Raw genomic sequence first — 21049 nt, forward strand, 5'->3', positions numbered from 1 at the left:
CAAATCACACATAAGTTATTCCTCTTGACAGTATCCCACATAAATCTTAGGCTTCCTTCAGATTTCTTTCTTTCTTTTTTAAAGTTTTTATTGTGAATTAAGTGAAAGTTTACAGGGCAGATAATCTGTTTTACATTCAATAAATCATACTTTGTTTCATTGCAATGATTACAATTCCCTTCATGTACCATCAATCAACAGTATTTCCTCTATCCCCACCCCCCCACCTATTTTTAATGTACACATACAAAACAGAAAATGCATATTCATTTAAATGTCCAAAGGGCACACTTGGCAAGCCACCCTCCTGTCCACAGGCACACAGCTGTTCTCAGTCAATGGGCCTAGAGTCCTCAACACTCCATCTCTATGCCGTCACCTCTGCCACTGTCTCTGCTGTCTGTCACTGCTTTTCTGGTTAGGATCCCATACTCCACTCATGTTCTTTCCTCTTTCTGGTCCTAGGGTCCTCTGTTCCTGAAATGGAAGATTAACTATGCCCTGCCATTAGTTACAAATCTTCTACGTTTATAATTGTGACAATCACAATTCATCCTGATAACACTTATTCAAAATTGAATCATAAAATCTTATCCCCATCCTCCCCCATCCCCTTTCACCAGGCCCATCTGATAAAGAGGGAAACTATTCAGTGGGAATTCTACCTTACCCGCCTCGTTTTGAAACTAACTACACTCATGAAAGCTTGTAAGCTAGCCACTTCATGCCCAGACTTACAGGTAGGGCCCATGTGACATAGCTTGGATGGCTAGCTGACGAGAACTCGACCAGATAAAGATGTTTGATATATGGACCAAGTATAAATTACTACAATTTGATGAACTGGACCTTTGCTTATGGATGTGTTGTTGTTGTTAAGTACCATGGAGTCGGTTCCGACTCATAGTGACCCTATACAGGGTTTCCAAGGCTATAAATCTTTACGGGAGCAGACTGCCTCATGTTTTTCCCATGGAACCACTGGTAGTTTCGAACTGCCAACATTGAGGTTAGCAGCCTGATTCGTAACTACTACGCTACCAGATGTAGTTGCTCAAAATTCTAACCTAAAGGGAGGGAATCTTCATATCAAGGATCAACTTTGTTTCCTCAATACATTGGGTTGATGGGGATGGGCATCTTAGGCGTTGGCTTTTTTCAGATTTCTTAATTCTTTTTTCTGATTGCTCCTCTGGAAGATGAATATTCAGAGATTTGTCTTTAAGCTTACTGATTCAATCTTCCATTGATTTGATTCTACTTTGCCCTTTCAATGTATTATATATTTTCAAAGTCTTAGTACTAATGTTTTGGCTTTCTAATTGCTGTTTTTGCATGGTTTCCAATATTTCATTTATTTTGTCAGTTTGTTCTTGTATTATTTTCTTGAATTCTGCCTCCTTTCCTCAATCTTTCTCTCAATTTATTGAATGTACCTAAAGTCCTACCTTCTAGAGACAAATAGATTAAGCACACACCATCTTTCACATGTTTGAAGTGACTCCATTATCCCTTCAAAGGTTATTCTTTTGCAAGCTAAACATTTCGGTTCCTGTAAACTTATTGTTAGGTACTGTCAACTGGATTTTGACTCATAGTGACTCCATGTAACAGAGCAGAACTGTCCCACAGAGCTGTAATTTCCATGAAAGCAGATCACAGATTTTCCTCCAGTAGAGCTGGTGGGTGGATTTGAGCCACCTACCTTTCAATTAGCAGCCAAGTGCTTAACCATTGAACCACTAGGACTCCTTCCTATAAGTTAGAGTTTTCAAATTGGCGCCTGTGGCCTACATCTAGTCCATAAATGTGTTTTGTTTGGCCTGTGGTTTTTAAAAATATTGATGTTGCCAACTTTTAAAAATCAGAGCATTTCACTGAGAAGTCTGGAATTCTGGTATCTCTTGGAAACTCAAACTATCAGGCAGTCATAGTCCAGTTTTGGACAGAACATAAATTCTCCAGTTGCTGGCAGTCCCAACCACTCAATAATATTGTCTTGACCCTGCCATTTAAATGATTATGTTACCTGTTTTTTTAGACCCTTAGTTATTTTTTGTTTTTTTTTTTTTTTGGCCTTTTCGTATCTATCCTCAAAAGTCTCAAGTGGGCTCATTTTTAAAAAACAAAGTATTTATTTTTATAATTACAACAACAATATTATTGTTGTTAAGTGTCATTGAATTGTTTCCAACTCATAGTTATCATGTACAGGATTTCTGAGGAGCAGCTAGTGGGTTTGAATTATGGTTTACAGTCTGGTCCTGATGCTGCTTGATCATTATAGAAATATTTGAATATTACAGGAAAAATATAAGAAAGATCCTCCAATAATCCTCCCTATTTAACATTTTTATAACCTTCCCTCTAGTCCTTGTTTTTCTATATATTTGTATATTATTAAACTAGAATTATATTGTAATTAAGTTTCATAGACTGTTTTTCCACATTTTCCCTGTTATTAAAGTCTTTAAAAAGAGTTTACTTTAAAAAACGAAACCATTCTGTTTTAGAAGTTTTAATTTTTTAATTGTAGTAAAATGCATGTAACATGAAGTTTACTGTATGCTTAAATGTACAATTTAAAAATACAACCTTAAAATGTAACATTCAATGACATTTAGCACATTTTTAATGTGGTACAAGTATTACCACTATGTAGTTCAAGAACATTTTTATCATCCCAAAGAGAAACCCCATATCCATTAAGCAATCACTCTTATTCCTCCGTCTTCCCAACCTCTGGTGACCACAAGTCTACTTTCTGTATCTCTGAATTTGCCTAGTGTGGATATTTAATATGAATGGTATTATGTAATAAATGAACCTTTGTGTCTTTCACTCGGTATCATGTTTTCAAGACTCATCCATTTTGTAACATGTAGCAGTATTTCGTTCCTTTTTATGGCTGAATAATATTTCATTATGCATTCTATGGAGTCTTGGTGTGGCACTGTGGGTTAATGTGCTGGACTGCAAAGTAGCTTTGAACTGCAATGTCGGCAGTTCAAGCTCACCAGCTACTACTCAGAAACCCTATACAGGTCACTATGGGTCAGAACTAACTCGATGACACTTAACAATAACAATGTCTCACAATTTGCTTATATCTATATAAAAAATATCTCACAATTTGTTTATAAATTTATCTGTTGATGAACATTTTGGTCCCTTTTACCTTGTACCTATTGCAAATAGTGCTGCTTCGAACATTTGTATGTAATTTTTGCTTTCTCGCCTATTTTCAATTGAGGGGGGGGGCTATAGGAATGGAATTCTGAATTGTAAAGAAATTCTGTGTTTAACTTACTGAGGATCCATCCATAGCAGTTGCACTATTTTACAATCCTATCAACAATGTTCCAATTTCTCCATATTTCTTGCTAACACTTGTTATTTTCCATTTAAAATAAATCTTAGCCACCCTGAGGGGTGTGAAGTAGTTATTAATCTGCAATGTCCTAATGACTAGTGGTCAAACATAGTAATGATGATGAAGATGACATGTGACTGGGCAGTGCTTTGGTCCGTTGTACACAGGGTTCCTATAAGTTAGAAATGAATCAGCAGCATATAGTAACAACAGTGACAAATGACTCAGAACATCTTTTTATGTACTTATTGGCTGTTTGTATATCTTTTTTGGGTTTCTGTATTGTAAGTAATTTAATAGCTTCCTTAGCTTTGGTTTTGGTTCTTTTCTAATTTTTGCTGTCACAATCAAAGGTAAGTAAAAAAATATTGCTACTAGGGTTCCATTTCATACATGCACAGGTTTTTTCCAAACAAAACATGTTTAAACTTGTCTCTGCCATCAGTTGATAGCTACAGACAAGTTCTCTCAGTAGATACACTTGTCTTAGTCCCATTAGGGTGCCTTCAAAATAAAAGTCCAATCAAAGTAGTGGCTTCTGAGGGGCTCTGTTGGACAAGTTAAATTCAAGATACAGGTTTTTTCTTTCCTCATTAAACCTGGTCTTCCCCATATTGTTCTTGGGGAGTTGATAGTTTTGAAGTCATCCTTTTTGGTGAGACAAAAGAAATTTCTGTTAGCTTTGTGACTGAGTCATGTTATATAACATGTCAGCAGTTCAAAATTACCCATGGGAGAAAGATGAGGCTGTCTGCTCCCGTAAAGATTTACAGCCTCAGAAACCCTATACAGGGTCACTATGGGTTAGAACTGACTCTACGGCACATAACCACCACCACCACCACTGACCAAGGCAAGACAAGCCCAGAGGTCAGCTCAGAAGGTTATTGCAAGTGCTTTATGGCATCCCAAAGGGGTAATTTTGATAGAATTTGCTTTAAGGACAATCATGGGCGCTTCTTGTTAAGACGTTTTAAGAAACTTGAAAATTGCGTTAATGAGAAAAGTCCAGGAAAATTGCTCCAAGGAATTTTTTCCATGACAACTATGTACTTGCTCATTTTTTTAAGGTAGCAAGAACTGTCCTATGAGATTCTTGTTGAGAAACCTAACCCCATCCTAACCCCAACTCTAAAGTCATGGTCTTGCCCCTTTAGACTTCTTTTTGTTCCCCAAACTCAAAAGACCTTTAGAAAGCACACGATTTCAATCCCTAGAATATGCCCAAATTGCTATTTTGACATGGTATAAATAGAAGAGTTCAGAACTCTTTGAGGAAGTGTTAGAGAGATAGAAACACTGTCTTCAGAAGAGTATAGAACTAGATGGAGGGTAAGTAAAAAAAACCATAGCTTCACATTTTGATATTTTTGTTTAGTAAAGGTTTCTATGATGTTTGAAGCAACAGTTTCTGACTTATCCTCGTACATTGTTACTATGAGCATCCTTACACACAAATAGTCTGTATATCCCGTTATGTCTTTAGGGTATTCAAAACCCATTGCTTTTGGGCCAATTGTTACTCATAGTGAACCTACAGAATAGAGTGATTTCTCTGTAGTGGGATTGTGGGGTCAAAGGTGTAACATTTCTAAGGTGTTGATATAAGGGATCAGATTCAATACTGCATGTTAGATGACAATGTACAAGTCCTTTTCATAGTGCTTGTGCTGAGACTGACATCTGATTTATCAGGCTCACTGGGGTGGGACCCGGTTTCCCAGGTGATTCTGATATGCGTCCTAGCTTAGAAGCATTAGTCAGATTTCTTCTGCACATAGGCCTTTAAAAGAACAAGGCACTTCAGAATTGCAGAGTTTTGCCACTACCTGTACTGGTTCCTACCAGAGTAGTCCTGCTATTTTTTCAGCAATTCTGCTGTTTGTGCCAATCAAGCTTCCCATTCACCCGGGTTCCTTGGATGGAGGGTTTTTCTTTCCTCATTAAACCTGGCCTTCCTCAGATGATTCTTGGGGGAGTTGATAGTTTTGAATTTGTCCTTTTTTGGTGAGACAACAGTAATTTCTGTTAGCTCTGTGACTGGTCCGTGTTAAGTAATACCTTCTGACGAAGGCAAGACAAGCCTAGTCGCCTGGCTCCTCAGATAATTTTGTTCTGCCTCCCTCAATGGCTTTATTTTAACATTCTTGATTGGTCATGATTCAAGAGGTGAAATGTAGTCAGTCACACAATGCCAAATGTATTCAGAGAGCTCTGTGAGAGAGAACAGGTCTCAACATGTCTAGGCAGACCATTTCCATCACACTAGACCTTGGCTTTATTGCCTGTGGCTAAGCCATGTTCTGTCCTTGAGAGGAGGAAAGGCAGCCAAAAGTCCCCCTTGGTCAGGACAATAAGATCATGTTCTAAAGAGAACCATGGCCACATTGTGCATTTTATACCACTAGAAAGCTGTATGTTGACTGAGTAAGAATTACTGAGAGTTTTAATGGTAGGTGTATAGTGCAGATCAGAACAAATATTAGGGGTGTGTTGGTATGGAGTCCCAGAGAAAGGAGTTACCCTTGGTTTTGTTCAGTTGGGCCACAGGCTGACCTCCCTGATTGTGTCTCACGCCTCAGTCACCTTCTTCTTTGGACCAGTACATTGGAGGCCAAGGGCCTTCTTTACTACCGCTAAACAGAAACACAGGCTTGATTTCAGCTGAACTCTTTCCTATTAAAAACCCTCATTTTCTTTAATATGACTGGCAAGATGTGTCTTGAAACTTGTCATTCAAGTTACATCCTGGGAGTGTTTATTTTCCTTCTATGTTGTGGAACTGTAGGATAGGCACTTGGTTTGAACCACAAGGTCGGTGGTTCAAACTCACCAGCTGCTTCTCAGAAATCCTATGCAGGGTTGCTATGAGTCAGAATTGACTGGACAGCACTTAGAAACAGCAATATATTTTTTTAATGTTAAAAAATATGATGGGGAGAGATGGTGATTCTAGAGCCCAATTCTAGAATTGAGAATTGTCGATGTCTCTGTGGTGTTACTTCAGTTAATCTCAAGTCTGTCTGATAAAGCATAAACAATGAATTGTCAACTGCAAGACTGATGGTTCAAACCCACCAGCTGCTCCTTGGAAACGCTATACAGTGTCACTCTGAGTCAACACTTAACCAATTGGAGCCGTGGTGTGGTGCTGTAGGATAAGCACTGAACTGCTAACTGCAAGGTTGGCAGTTCAGACTCCCTAGCCACTCCTCAGAAACACTGTACAGGGTTGTTATGAACTGGGACTGGCTCAATGGCACTTAACAACAATTCATTTTTAGAGCTTGATAACAGCGCTGCTCCTATTCCATCTTAAGACATAGCATACACACTGAGCTCTCAAATTTTATTTAGCAGTATGACAAAATTTACAGCTTGTTACTAAATATGTTTCATAGTCAAATGATTTGTGATAAGATGCAAGCATGTCATTGCAACATAAAGTGAAAGATCAGTTCTCTAGTGGCTAATTTAATCAGTATTGCCATTTTAATAAAGTTTCGATTATCAAAATAAGTAAGATTTTTGCTTAAAAGTACAATCACTGAAATTTCATTATGACTTTCCTGTTACTCATGTTATTTTCCAGGTAGACAGTAACAACTTAAATGACTGCTATAACATACAGTTGTACAGGGCACAAGAACGGGGTGGTGTGTATATGTGAGTGTGTCCTTGGCTGCAGGGTGGGGTGGGTTGTGGGAAGGATAGGGAGGGAAGAGATTTGAGTAGTATTTTTAAGCCTATGCTAGTTGAAAGTAGTGCATTTAAAAACCGTATTAGTGTAATGCTTTGTGCCAACGCCGGCTGGGATTCTTACTCCTCTGCCAGCGGTTGGGTAGGGTGGGTGAGTGGAGAGGAAGGAGTGTTTGGAAAGGCAGTGACTTGGAGAAGGGACTGCTTATTGTCTCTCTCGTAAGCTTATTCTTGTCTAAAATCAGTGCTGTGCTCTGTACTGTTTGTTTCTTACCCAGAATACACATTTTTTTCTTCATGGATAGAAGCCTTTCCTGGGCCTTGTTTGAGTCCTGCCTCTTCTACAAGCACCGCTGATGTCTAGCTTTTCTTGTTTCCCCTTTATTTGAATCAGAGAAGACTCCTAGAATGTTAGAGCTAAAAGGGACTTCAGATCTCTCTTTCCAGTCTGTTGCTGTGAAGAGGGCAAAGTTAGCATCTATTTGCATGAAATCTGTAGAACATGAGGGCAAAGTTAGCATCTATTTGCATGAAATCTGTAGAACATAGGTCAGTATTGTCTCATGTAATATAACTGTTTTCTATGGGTTAGGCTTATTTCCCCAGCTGTATTTGACACTCTCTGAGGAAGGGACTGTGTTACACATTTATTTTATGTAGTTCATAAAAATAACATATAGTAGGTACTCGACAAAGAGTGTCAGCTCTGGTAGTACCTCGTGAAAATGCATTGGTGGGGATACTGATAGAAGCTCGTTGTGGCACAAACAAGAAACAACATGAGTGTCTACCTGAAGGGCATGAATTGAGGTGTTGTGATAGATCCATAATATGGAGGAATATATGTTGTTGTTGTGAAGTGCTGTTGAGTCGGTTCCAACTCATAACGACTCTGAAAGGAGTTTCTGAGGAGCCCCTGGTGAGTTTGAATAACATACAGTTATGTAAAAAAAATGATTGTGAGCCTGGTGCAAGGCCAGGCAGTGTTTTGTTCCATTGTACATAGAGTTACTCTGAGTTGGAACCAACTTGATGGCATCTACCAACAACAGCATTAAAAAGAAACAAGTTAGTACTATAGCTGTTGACCTAGGAAGACTCTCAATATAATTATTTGAAAGAAAGGCAAGTAGTAAAATTCATTTTAAAAAGAAACAAACAAACAATAACCTCCTATATCTGTGCTTTTATATATCAGCAAGAGCACGGAGAGCGATGTGGAAGGATACACATTCGGCTGTCAACGTTGGTAGTGGGAAAGGCTATTAAGTTTTTAAAAAATCAACAAATAAAAGTGAAAGATAAAGTGCATAGAGGATTTTTATGCATTAGGAAGTCCCTTTCCCATAATGCTTCACACTGTTTTTCATACTACACAGTTGAAAAAAGATAATGACTTCTAGCTTTTGACTAAATTTTAGAATTAGAAAATAAAGAAGGCATTATACCTTGACTAGGGTGGTTTTTTTGTTTTGTTTTGTTTCTCTTTTCTTTCATTTTTCCTTTTCTTCAACTTATGATGTGGAGATAAGTTATCTTCTTACCAGAAACTGAATTATGAAGGTAGCACAAACACTGAAAGCTAGGCACCCTGGTTTCTGTGGTGGAGTGGGGTGAGAAATAGCAGGTTGTTCCGATGCAGGGTGCTAACTGCCATCAGAGCCCTAGGAACTTCCTGTCCCAGAGCTGAACAGATCAGGGTAAGCACCCCAGAGGGGTTGCACCAGTGGAAAAGTAAAGAAAGCGAGTGTTGCAGAACTTCCGGTCCTCCTCCACTGAGGGTTGGGTGGAGAGTTCGGTGTCCTATGAAAGAAGTTGCTTGTAGTCGTTCTGAATATAGGCAGTTATACCTGAGGGGGCTGGCTGTTGTTACTTTAAAGGTGGGAATTGTTAAACTACTTTTTGGGTCTGTATCTTGGCCACCAGAAGAATGCTTCTGGTAACACCTGGGGGATACTCCATTCCTGGGACTTGTTGTCCAGGCTGTTGTTTCGGTTTCCTAACTTGGTGCCCTTTCCATTTTCTTCCCTCTCATTCATCATCCAAATCTCTGCTATCATGTTTTTTTCTGAAGCAAAACTCTTGGGTCTTTCCCCTGATCAATAGCCATCCTTGGAGAGCCCCAAAATCTTGGCCCAACACCAAGGCCTTTCATGATGGGAGCTCTACTTCTCATCTTTTTTTTACTTCTCTTATGCTCCAGCCAAATGAAATGATTCCCTGTGCAAGTTTGAGTCTCTCTAGCCTCTGAGGTGGGGACACTGTCTTCCCATTCCATTCCATCCCACCCATCTCCACCTGTTTATACAACTTCAGTATTCATTTCAAAGGCTGCATCTTTCACTAGACCAAATGATTTTTTTCCTTCTCTGTCTATTTCTATGATATTTACCTTACACCCAAATGATATTTACTTGTATACTTCCTGCTACACCTCCATAAAGATGTCTTACTAGCATAGTGGATTATGAACTGGGATGCTAACCACAAGGTCAGCAGTTCAAATCTACTAGTCCCTTCATGGGAGAAAGATGAGGCTTTCTTCTGTGAAGATTTACAGCCTTGAAAACCCTAGAGGGGGTTACTATGAGTAAGAACCACCACCACCACCTCCATAACTATCAATGGAGAAACTATGACATATCTGTGTTTGAGTTTCTTATATTTACTCCTGGTTGCATTGAATTGAATATAGTTGTTATCTGACATGTACCAGATTGATTTTGAAAAAAACACATCTTTCATCTCTTTTTGGAGGGAGAGGTACGTAGAAATAAAGGAAATATGACCTGAATTGGCATCTCTGCAAGGACATACAATACAACTGTTCTCTTTTATTTTTTGCAGAATTTCCCGTTTAATATTATCTACTGTTTTCAGTCTTTTAGGCTTCTTTCTCTTCCTGCTGCCTTATCATTTCCCTTTGACATCTGTCACTGAACGCCCTTGCCATGACTTTGGATGGGAAAATTGAGAAGATGCTTCTTCAAGGATTGCACTGAGGGAGTCCTTGACTAGATTTGACATTCCTGTGACTTCTTGTGTTTCATGAACAGCTAAGGAACCTTTGAAGTTCTGGTGTGGCACTGTAGGATAAGCTCAGTGGTTCAAACGTACCAGCCACTCCTTGGAAACCCTATACAGGGTTGCTATGAGTCGGAACTGCCTCGACAGCACTTAACAACAACAACAACAAGGACCCTCCAAATTGTCAGGCTTCTTGTCCTAGTCCAGCCAGGGTCAGGAAATTGACTCTGTTTTGCATATCTCCCTAGTCCCTGTGCCTGGCTTCTTGTGATGAGGTGGTGAGATTTTAACGGCCATACATGAAATCCCTAGAAAAAGAACTGCAGAAAGAAAGGAGAGGCTTTAGAGGAAAGCCATATGGGTTTTGAAAGACTCAATTGAGCAAAATGTGACTTGCTTGCATTGCAGGTTCCAACACAATTCAGACAACTCCAATTTGAATTTCATCATGGATGACTTAATGTGATCGTGTATGTAGTCAGCCCCTGACTCTTAGTGACCCAACCAGTCCAATACACAGCAGGACAGAAGGTGGTCCTGCCCGATGGCAGGCATCCTCACGATCTGTTAAAAATTGACTTGCTGTGATCCTGGTGTGGCACAGTAGGATAAGCACTGGACTGCTAACCACAAGGTTGGTGGTCCAAACCTACCAGCTGTTCCTTGGAAACCCAACACAGGGTCATTATGAATCAGAATCAACTCTACCGCACTTCACAGAAACAACAATCCATAACATTTTCATTGACTGATTTTCAAAAGTAGATTGTAAGGCTTTTTTGCCTAGTCCATCTTAATTTGAAAGCTACTGAAACTGTTCAGCATCAAGGTAACACACACACTTCCACTGGTAGATAGGTGGTAACCACACCTGAGAATTGAACCCAGGTCTCCCACATGTCAGGTGAGAATTGTGCCAGCACCTCAAATATGTCTTTCTTTAGGAATGCCACTTGACTGTTGTTCTTTGACACATGTACATGGCATTTGTGGTGTTTGTGTGCCAAAGAGTCAGTTTCGACTCATAGTGACCCTGTTTTGGGTTTTTGAGGCTGTAAATCTTTACAGGGGCAGAAACTCTCATCATTCTTCTGCAGATTTGAACTGCTGACCTTGCAGTTAGCGGTCCATCTTGTAACCCACTATGCTACCAGGGTCTTTAGTGCTGTACATACCAGGTGTTAATAAAAAGCCATGTTTAATTTTTGCATCTTGAAACTGAGAACTACTTTTTGTAAGAAATTATACTGAAAATCATCTTTTGGTCGTATGTTTTCCCCACAAGGATTATTAAAATAGATTTAAATTAATGAACACTATTAAATCATCCCTCATATTTGAAACCCCTCAATAAGCTATAAGATACGGTTATGCAAAGAACCCAACAAAACCAATATAGGAAATAAACCTCTATAATATTTTTTCAAAATAGAAAACTGGGTTAGAAGTATATCCTGTGGGTGTTCTTTTTGTTTACTAAAATCAAATTGATTTCAATATTCTACGGAGTCTAACCTTTTGGATCTATTATAATCTTGATTAAATTAACTTTGTTTAAATTTCAGCTTCCCAGAACTATCTAATTAATTTAGCTACAGTTGATCTTAAGCCATTTGAAACTAGACAGAGTGAAAAAAAAAAAAAAAAGAAAGAAAGAATAAGATGTGGGTAGTTGGCAGCAAACCCAGATAAAAATACGGCATTTGGCAAAGTTTGTCTGCCTTGCTTTTGCTTTGCTTTCCTCTTTATGGATATGGCCTATTTTTGAAATGTTATGATTTAAATTCAGTGATCAAGTGACAAGTCTGACAAAACATAACTTAATTCCATGAAGGTTCTGTCGGGGGAGAAGTGGAAGTGTTCCAGGAACTAAAAGAAGTGACCTCGATTTCACCTGGATGCGTTTAGGGCAGGAGATTTGGGACACACACACACAAGATGCGGAGCCAAGCTTGTATCCAGGGATAGAGCAGACATCAAAGAACTGAAAACAGTATCTGCTGTTTCCACTATATCCATGTATCCATGGGAGCCCTGCAGAGCCTGTGATAAAGGAAGACCAGAAACTTCTTTCCTATGATGGTTTGGATTGTGGTGGTGGTGGTGGTGGTAGTGTCGGTTCCGACTCATAGTGACCCTAAATAGGGTTTCCGAGGTTGTAAATCTTTATGGGAGCAGAAAGCCTCATCGTTCTCCATGGAATGGCTGGTAGTTTCATATTGCTAACCTTGAGATTAGCAGCCTGACTCGTAACCACTATGCTCTCAGAGCTCCTTGGTTTGGAATGTAGCAATAGTAATACCTGATTTCCTAGTTCCATTTTCTCCTTCCTCAATGTTCTCAACACACTGTGGCCAGAAGACAAAACGTTTATGAAAACTCCACACCTGCAGGTTAAAACTCCTTCTGTTGACATGGGACTCCCCCAATTCTAACTTCATCTATTTTTTTATAACATGAAAGATTTACTCGCATCTCTTTCTTTAAAATCAGCTTAACTCTCCTGAGCCCCATCCAGAACCTTCTGAGGTGGGGCATTCCCACTAGAAAGGACAAGCAGACCAGCCTGGAACAGCTAGAGCAACAGAAGCTACTTCTTGAAAGAAGGATCAGTGGGAAAAATCCAAAACAAAAATGGCTGTCTACAAAAACAATCAAGTTGTTCGCCAGGGAGCCATCAAGGCAAGCAATCAAGTCCCTTAGGACAAACCCCCCTCCACGACTGAAACTCAGAGGGAACACATGAGCAGGCATGTAAGCTTGTGGGCTACCATGTTGGTCTACTGGTGAGTAGAAGAGGGGCAAAGGCAGCAATACAGATATAAGCTGAGTTTGACCACGTTCCATAGACTCTTGTTGACCTGGAGATGAGAGAGAGAAGAGGAAGTGCTGGTTGGTCTGAAGTGTGGTGAGACCTGGGGACTCCTGAGCCTATGGACAAGGATATAACCACAGAGGGCTAGAGCTGAGAGTGAAGCATCCAGCTGGTATGAAGTGAGGGGAGACACACAAGAATACCTAAACTTGCAGACGGTACCCATTTGACCTAGCCTTGATGTCTTGATCAGAACTCAACTAGAGGAAGATAAAACAAAACAAAACTATTTTTGGTAAAGGAAACAAGTGTAAATTGCTATAATTTGATGAATTGACCTATGCTAATGGATGTAGTAGCTGAAAATACCAACTGAGAGGAAAGGAGTCTTCACATCAAGTATCAATCCTACCCCCTCTGAATATAGGGTTGATAGGGACGGGCAACTTAGACATTGACTATATAAAAATGAGGAGGTGATAAAGGCACAAAGTGACTGGCTTACAAGTTTTCAAGAGGCAATTTAGTTTCAGAGTGTGCGGGGTAAAGTAAAATCCCCACTGAATAGTTTTTGCGTTTTCTGGTGAAAAGAGATGGGGATGGATAAGATTCTTATGATTCAATAGTGAGTAATTGTTATCATGACTAATTGCAACAGTTACAACTGTAAAGATAGAAGTTTTGTAACAAAAAGGGGGGAATAGTTAATCTTACATTCCAGGAACATAGGATCAGAGGACCCTAGGACCATCAAGGTAGAAGAGCACAAGCGAAATGTGGGATCCTATCCAGAGAAGCAGCGACACCAGAGATGGAGGCAGAGATGAGGACATGGAGAGAGAGAGAGAGCAACTTGAGGACTGTAGACTCATGGAAAGAGAAAGTGCTGGCTGTCAGGAGGCAGGCTTGCAGAATGTGTCCTTTGGTTGTTTAAATTATTATATATTCCTTAGTGTTTTTGTGTACATCCTCCCCTTGCCCGTCCCCCCCCAAAAAAACCCAAAACAAAACAGAGGAAATAGAAGCAAATACTGTTGAATGATGATGCACGGAGGAGATTGTAATCATTGCAATGAAACAATGAGTGTAAAAAACCATGTTCTCCCATGTAAGCGATCACTCAATTCACAATAAAAAACTTAAAACAAAAATCAGCATAACTCCTATCATCTCCATCTTTCTGGTTAGTTCAATTGTAACACTAAAGCCCCTACTTTGAAAGGTTGCATCCTTTTGTTTTTTGTCCTTTGGCAAGGTTGTTTTAATTGCCGTTTACTGAAAGGTTGGTGCTTCAAACCCACTCAGTGGCTCTGTGGGTTCCATAAAGATGAATCGAACCAAAGCCAAAGCTGTTGCTGTCAAGTTGATCAGGACTCATAGTGACAGAGTAGAACTGCTCCATTGGGTTTCCAATGCTATATGTGATGGTGATCTTTATGGAAGCACCTAGAAAATTCCATGGGGTAGTTCTACTCTGTCACATGGGGTCGCTATTCCTGGTATGATGCTGCAGGATACGCACTGGACTTCTGACCACAAAGTTGGCAGTTCAAACCCACCAGAAACCCTATACAGGATCTCTGTGAGTTGGAATCAACTCGACAGCACTTAACAACAGCAACAGCTATAACAACAGCAACATTATGTTTACAGTAACTATATCCAGAATGAATGTATACATACATACTCACTGTATGGTGTAAAAGGAACCCTGGTGGCACCATGGGTTAAGCATTGGACTGCTAACTGCAAAGTAGGTGGTTCAAACTCACCAGCTGCCCCACAAAGAAAGATGCAACTGTCTGGTCCCATAAAGATTGGTAGTCTTGGAAATGCTATTGAGCAGTTAGTTCTACTCTGCCCTGTCCGGTCACTGTGTCAGAATCGACTTGATGATAGTGGACTGTAGTATGGTATGTTGTATTGTTAAGTGCCGCTGAGTCGGTTCTGACTCGGAGCAACCCTGTACAGGGTTTACAAAGAGCGACTGGTGAGTTTGAACCATTGATCTTGTGATTAGCAGTCAGTCCCATGCTTGTCCAACAGTGTTGTACCAGGATTCCTTTAATATGGTATACTGTTGTTCTTAAGTGCTATCAAGTCAGTTCCAACTCACAGTGACTCTGTATAGGGCTTCTGAAGAGCAACTGGGGAGTTTGAGCTGCCAACCTTGCAATTCAAACTGACCTTGTGTTCCAGTGCTTATCCTACAGTGCCATAAAGTTGGAGGAAAAATTTCATTATCTCTTAATTCAATGTTTTCCATAAACTTTTTGAAGCCCCCCTGTATACATGAATATGTACATATGTTGTTGTTGTTACGTGCCAAAGAGTCGGTTCCAACTCACAGTGACCCTATATAGGCTTTCCAATTTGGCAGCTGGTGGATTTGAACTGCCAACCTTGTGGTTTGCAGGCCATTTCTGATCCTACAGCACCACACCAGAAGTCCAAATATGTATAGAGAATGTGTTTTATGTATGGTGGTTTTCATCTTTAGTAAGTCAGAGGGTGGGAGTGTGGTTGCTCCATAGCAAGGTCAGCAGTTTCAAGCCCACCAGTCATTCCACGGGAGGAAGCTGAGGCTCTCTGCTCCTGCAAAGATTTATAGCCTTGTAAACCCTATACAGGGTCACTATGAGTCAGAACTGACTCCACAGCACAAGTGCCAACAACAAAAACTCAGAAAGTGCATATTTCTCCATTGGAAGTATGCTAAAACTGAGTGCTGAATTTCTGATCAAGAATTATACATTATACAAGTATTATATCATATGACTTATAAGAAAAAGTACTGAATAAGAGAATCAGAAACACTTATTTCTAGTCTCAGTTTTATTCCTAACAGACAAATCATTTAACTCCCTCAGAGCTCAGCACAGGGGATTTCTTCTTTTGACCATCAGGAGATCATAAAGGAACAGTAAAACTCTACATGTTTGTAATAGCCTAAAAGAGTAAAATTACCATCTCAAGCCCACCCCATAGCAGGCATGGGTAAATGGTGCACTTTGACTTACTGTTATGTAGGTGAGACATCTGAGTAGCAGGAAAGCTGAACAACAATTTTGAGGTTCCAGAGTATAATAAAGACCAAGTGGGGCTCAGTTTGAGCTTTGCTCTCCTACACTGCAAAAGCTGTCTTTCCTGATATGAAGAACCATCCTATCTTTAATTATAATCCTGGCTTGATTTATTTGCTCTGTAATTTTTTAGGGAATCTCCCCAGATCACTTATTTTTTATTAATTTTGTAGGTAGAATATACTTATCTGTAAAGTTGAGCTTGTTTATTTAGTCAAAATAATTGCTATGTGTATCACGTGCATATAGGTATCTGGTTAGAGACTGGAAGAACTAGGATTTAATCCCAGGTCATTCTGATAACTGCCTTAGTTATCTGGTGAGGTTATAATACAAATATCACAAGTGGATGGCTTTAACAAAGGAAATCTATTCTCTCACTGGTTAGGAAGCCGGAAGTCTGAATTCAGAGCACGGTCTTTGTCTCCTTTCAGCATCAGTAGGCCCAATAATCCTTGGAGATCTCCATATGTCTTAATACCAATAATCCAATACCACATACCTAGGAACTTCACAGTGCAGGGACCCCGGGTCCAAAGCAAAGGACACACTCCACTGCCGGCTCTTCTTTCTTGATGGCTGTGGGTCCCTCTTTCTCTGTTCATGTCTCTCACCTTTGATCTCTTGTAAAATAAAAGGTATTGCATGTCACACCCTTGAGAATCTCCTGTGTATCACATCAGGATGGAATTAAAGGTGATGTAGCTCTGGTAGCGTAATGGTTGTAAGTTGGGCTGCTAACCTTAAGGATAGCAGTTCGAAACTACCAGCTACTTCGTAGGAAAAAGATGAAGCTTTCTGCTCCCATAGAGATTTACAGCCTCGGAAACCCTATGTAGGGTTGCTATGAGTCAGAATGAACTCCAGGGCACACGACCACCACATCTGACCCTTAATCCTTTTACTGGTTTATCCCATCAGATCACATCATGGGGACCATCACATAACTGCCAAATCACTGAGAATCCTGGCCCAGTTAAGTTGAAATGAAACCTTAATTATCACAGACACCATAGTATTCATCTCCCTAATAGGAGGGAAAAAAATAGAGATCACAGATTAGTAAATATCAACACTGCCTCCATATTTTATTTTAACCAATGCAGTGGCTTCACCATTTCCTTTTAGCTGACTCTCTGTGAGAATCTAGTAGCAAAGTTGATCTAGCTGGGTTTCATTTTCCTCAGGTTACACATTGGTGAAAATTCAAATGAGTATTTAAGAGCAGAGAAATTGCTCATGATGCTCTCCAGAAAGGGAGGAGTGACAAAGTGTGTTCCCAAATGTTCCGCAAACCAAATAATTGGTCCTTGAATAACTATTTCATAGTGAATGTTTCTGCGTTATTTTTATTTTTGAAAAGATTAGATAATAAATTAATCTTCCATTTCCTGATTAAATGCTGTGTTGTTTTTTAAAAAAATAATACTTAGGTATGTTGTTAAGTGCTGTTCAGTTCATTCTGACTTATAGCCACCCTGTTTAAGGTTTCTGAGGCTGTAAATCTTTTGCGGGATCAGAAAGACTCATCTTTCTCCTGTTGTGTGGCTGGCAGACTTCAACCCCTGGCCTTGTGGTTTGCCGTTCAATGCTTATCCTACTGTGTTCCTAATTTAGGTATCCTGTGTTAAGTGCCATTGAGTTGGTTCTGACTCATAGAAAGTTGGTATAGTGTTTCCAAGGATCTGCTGGAGGGTTTGAACTGCTGACCTCGCAGTTAGTATGCTAGTGTTTACTCTGCAGCACCACACCAGGACTTCATAGAGTTAATGCATTTCTACTATATAGGGAGCATTACCAATGCATTTTTTTTTTTTTTTTTTTTGCAATTTCTGTTTCATTAATGATTTAATATTATAGACTTTTACTCAACAGCGTAGCTGATAGGAAACAATTTTAGACAGGGAGTCCTGGTGTGGCGTTGTAGGATAAGCACTGGGCTTGTGATTGCAAGGTTGGTGGTTCAAACCCATCAGCTGCTCCTTGAAAACCCTATACAGGGTCGTAATGAGTTAGAACCAGCTTGACAGCACGCAACAATAACAGTAACAGTCCTGCCTTACCTCCTGAGTTTTAAAAAAATGTTTATGAGGACTCAGTGTCTGTTGTGCACTTCTTCTGGTACTTAAGGGAAACAGATTTATATTTTATGACTGTTATCTTTCTGTGATGGTTGATGCAGTGAACTTCTCCCCAGAGTGATCCGTATTCAGGAAACTCTTAATGACATCCTTTAAACAGATGACACAGCAGGACCATACGAATATAGCTAGCAAGCTTTGTCCATTAATTCTGTGACTCGAACACATTTTAATTATCTTTATGCAATAATGCAAGTGCTACCTCATAGGGAAAAAACAAAACCCAGTTGTTACATAATGCAGTGTTCATACAGCCAGATCATTACTGCTTCAGCCATTGTTGTTAAGTACCATGGAATCGATTTGGACTCATAGTGACCCAGCATAGATTTTCCAAGGCTGCACATCTTTACAGGAACAGAAAGCCTCATCTTTCTCCCGCAAAACAGCTGGTAGTTTTGAACTGCCTACCTTGAGGTTAGCAGCCCGATTCGTAACCACTACGCTGCTTCAGCCGTTAGCCCCTAATAATATTCTCCCACTCACTCTAATGATACAGTGTACTCAGAATGCTCAAGTATAGACAGATGTTTAGGAATATCATCCCCCACTTCTTGCCTATTGATTGATTCCTACCCCTCCCCCCCTCCTTATTAGCATGCAAGATGTTTTCTTTTAGACTTGGAATCTTTAATTACATACTCTAGTCAGAAAAAGACATGCGGCACACCAGGAATTTGAAACTGAATGCTGGCACATCTTCTAGAGGCTTCTTGGCTGATGACCATTGACTGCGGTTACTCATGATCAGGGGCAGCCTCTGTCACTTTGTTTAACTTGTTACCATACAAGTTATTAGTAAAGAACATGCAGCTCTCACAAAGGAAAAGTCTACTATGCAGTCATTTAGCAAAAAACAAAAACAAAAGACACGGTGGTTTTAGTAAGGGATTTGGGGAAGACCAGGAACTTCATTGTAGGCTGGAGCAGATGCTGTAAGTCAGCTGAGCTTTCTTCTTAGGACTCACTGAGTGATGAGTTTTATTCTTAAACTGATGTCAGATCTGATACTGCTAGTGGCTTTTAAAAAAAGTGGAATTGAAGGAATAATTGCCTTGCAAGTGATGAAAATGGTACCAAAAGTTGATGGTTAAAGTCCATTCAGAGGCACTGTTATGGCACTGTAGGGTAAGTAGGCACTGGACTGGTAACCACAGTGTCAGCAGTTCGAACCCACCAGCCACTCTTGAAACCAGATACACCCAACTCAATGGAATACAATAACAACAGTAACAACAGAAGCACCACTTCATTTAAGACATAAAAGAATACACTCTTCTGAGAGAGTTCTTAGTAATCTTTTTTCCCTTAGTTACACTTTTTCTTATTGATCCCTGTGAGTCCAGGTTTTGATAATGCAGGATAATGCACTAGACTGCAAGGTCAGTTTGAACTAAAGGTTGGTGGTTCAAACCCACTAGCCTCTCCTTGGACACCCTATACAGAGTTGCTGTGGGTTGGAACTGACTTGCTGGCACTTAACAACAACAACAATCTAAAACTTAGGTGCTTAAGTACCATTTTCATCACTGCAAAATAAAGCTAGTTGCTCTTTCAGCTGTGTTCCCATCACACTTTATAAATCCTTTTACTGTGTTGAGGTCTTGCTTAATATAGATGACTTGAATAATAAGAGCTCAGTAATGCCTCCCTCTTAGCTTACTCTCCATCTCCTCATCATGCGCCTTTGTTTTAAATGGGCAGTGGATGCAGTCATGTCTAAAACAGTACTTGTTGGCCAAAGCCATGGAAGTGTGAGGGAATGATTTCAAAGGGTTCCTGACCATTGACAAAGAAGTATTCACATGGCAAAAAACAAAAAAAACAAAAAACAAAAACAACCAAAAGTGGCTAGTGACTTCCAATGGAATTGTCTGAGGCTACCAAGGAACATTATCTAGTTAGAGGTAGAGGAACACAAAATCTCCAATGTGCAGCTTTCCTTGTTGGAATTTAAGGGCATTTCAAAGGTAATTTTGGGTGTTTTCATACTACACTCATGTTAGTTGACAGCCCCAGGTTAGATGTGATTATCTGTCATGGCATTCATGTCATATTATAATTATTGTTTTAGGCAGATGTCTCCCTCAGTATATGTCTGGTGGAGGCAGGTCCAAGTCATATTCATCTTTCTCTGTCAATTGATCATTGCTGAATCAATTTGTAGGGGAACAAATCATCTTCTAGCCATCCACACACATCTGAAGGCAGTCAAGTGTATTTAATTATAGTTCTAATTTCCATTCCCTTGTGTTCACAGCCACCACTGGTCCAAGCAATCTTCAGTGGAGACCCAGAAGAGATACGGATGCTCATCCACAAAACCGAAGATGTGAATGCTCTGGTAAGAGACACTATGGTTGATGAGATGGTTTGGCCAGCTCATGTCCTTTTAACCTGTCGCAAGGGCTCTGAACCCTTCCTGCTCCATGGTCCCCATTGGTAGTCTCATGAAACCTCTGGACCACTTTTCAGAATACAGTTTTTAAATCCATAAAATAAATGCTAAAAATAAAATTTATGATATAGTAAATATATGTGCTTCTTTACTAACACATTTAAATAACAACATACATTGGAGTATCTATAATGATAAAATAGTAATGAACATGGTGTTGTTAAGTACCATGGAGTCAGCGCCAACTCATAGTGACCCTGCACACTTGAAAACAAAAAAAAAGTTCTTCAGTAAGTATAATATGATATGACCATACCTGTGATTTCTAATGGTAACAGTCCCAGGTACTGTGGATACTACTATGGTTTGTTGCTTATATTCATAATCAAAGGAAATCCCAGGTTTCAATGAGAAGTTCTTGAAAATAACGATATAATACCTTTTTTTTTAAAAAAATGGATCTCCAGAGCATGGACACCAGAACTCCTGCCCTACATCAGGGGTTGGCAAACT

General features: G+C 39.8%; 1 protein-coding gene across 2 annotated transcripts in view; it reads left to right on the plus strand.

The window, feature by feature from the left end:
* ANKRD44 (ankyrin repeat domain 44) overlaps positions 1-21049 on the plus strand; it is a 400403-nt gene that overhangs the window by 127355 nt on the left and 251999 nt on the right. The window contains exon 2 of one of the 2 annotated variants that reach the window (XM_006862013.1): positions 20399-20482. In XM_006862013.1, the coding sequence (XP_006862075.1) occupies positions 20399-20482 (84 nt within the window). Of the gene's footprint in view, positions 1-20392; positions 20483-21049 lie in introns of those variants that run through there. The other variant, XM_006862012.1, reaches the window with a different exon arrangement.

The sequence above is a fragment of the Chrysochloris asiatica genome, unplaced genomic scaffold (assembly GCF_000296735.1).
Source record: "Chrysochloris asiatica unplaced genomic scaffold, ChrAsi1.0 scaffold00045, whole genome shotgun sequence".
NCBI classification, from domain to species: Eukaryota; Metazoa; Chordata; class Mammalia; order Afrosoricida; family Chrysochloridae; genus Chrysochloris; species Chrysochloris asiatica.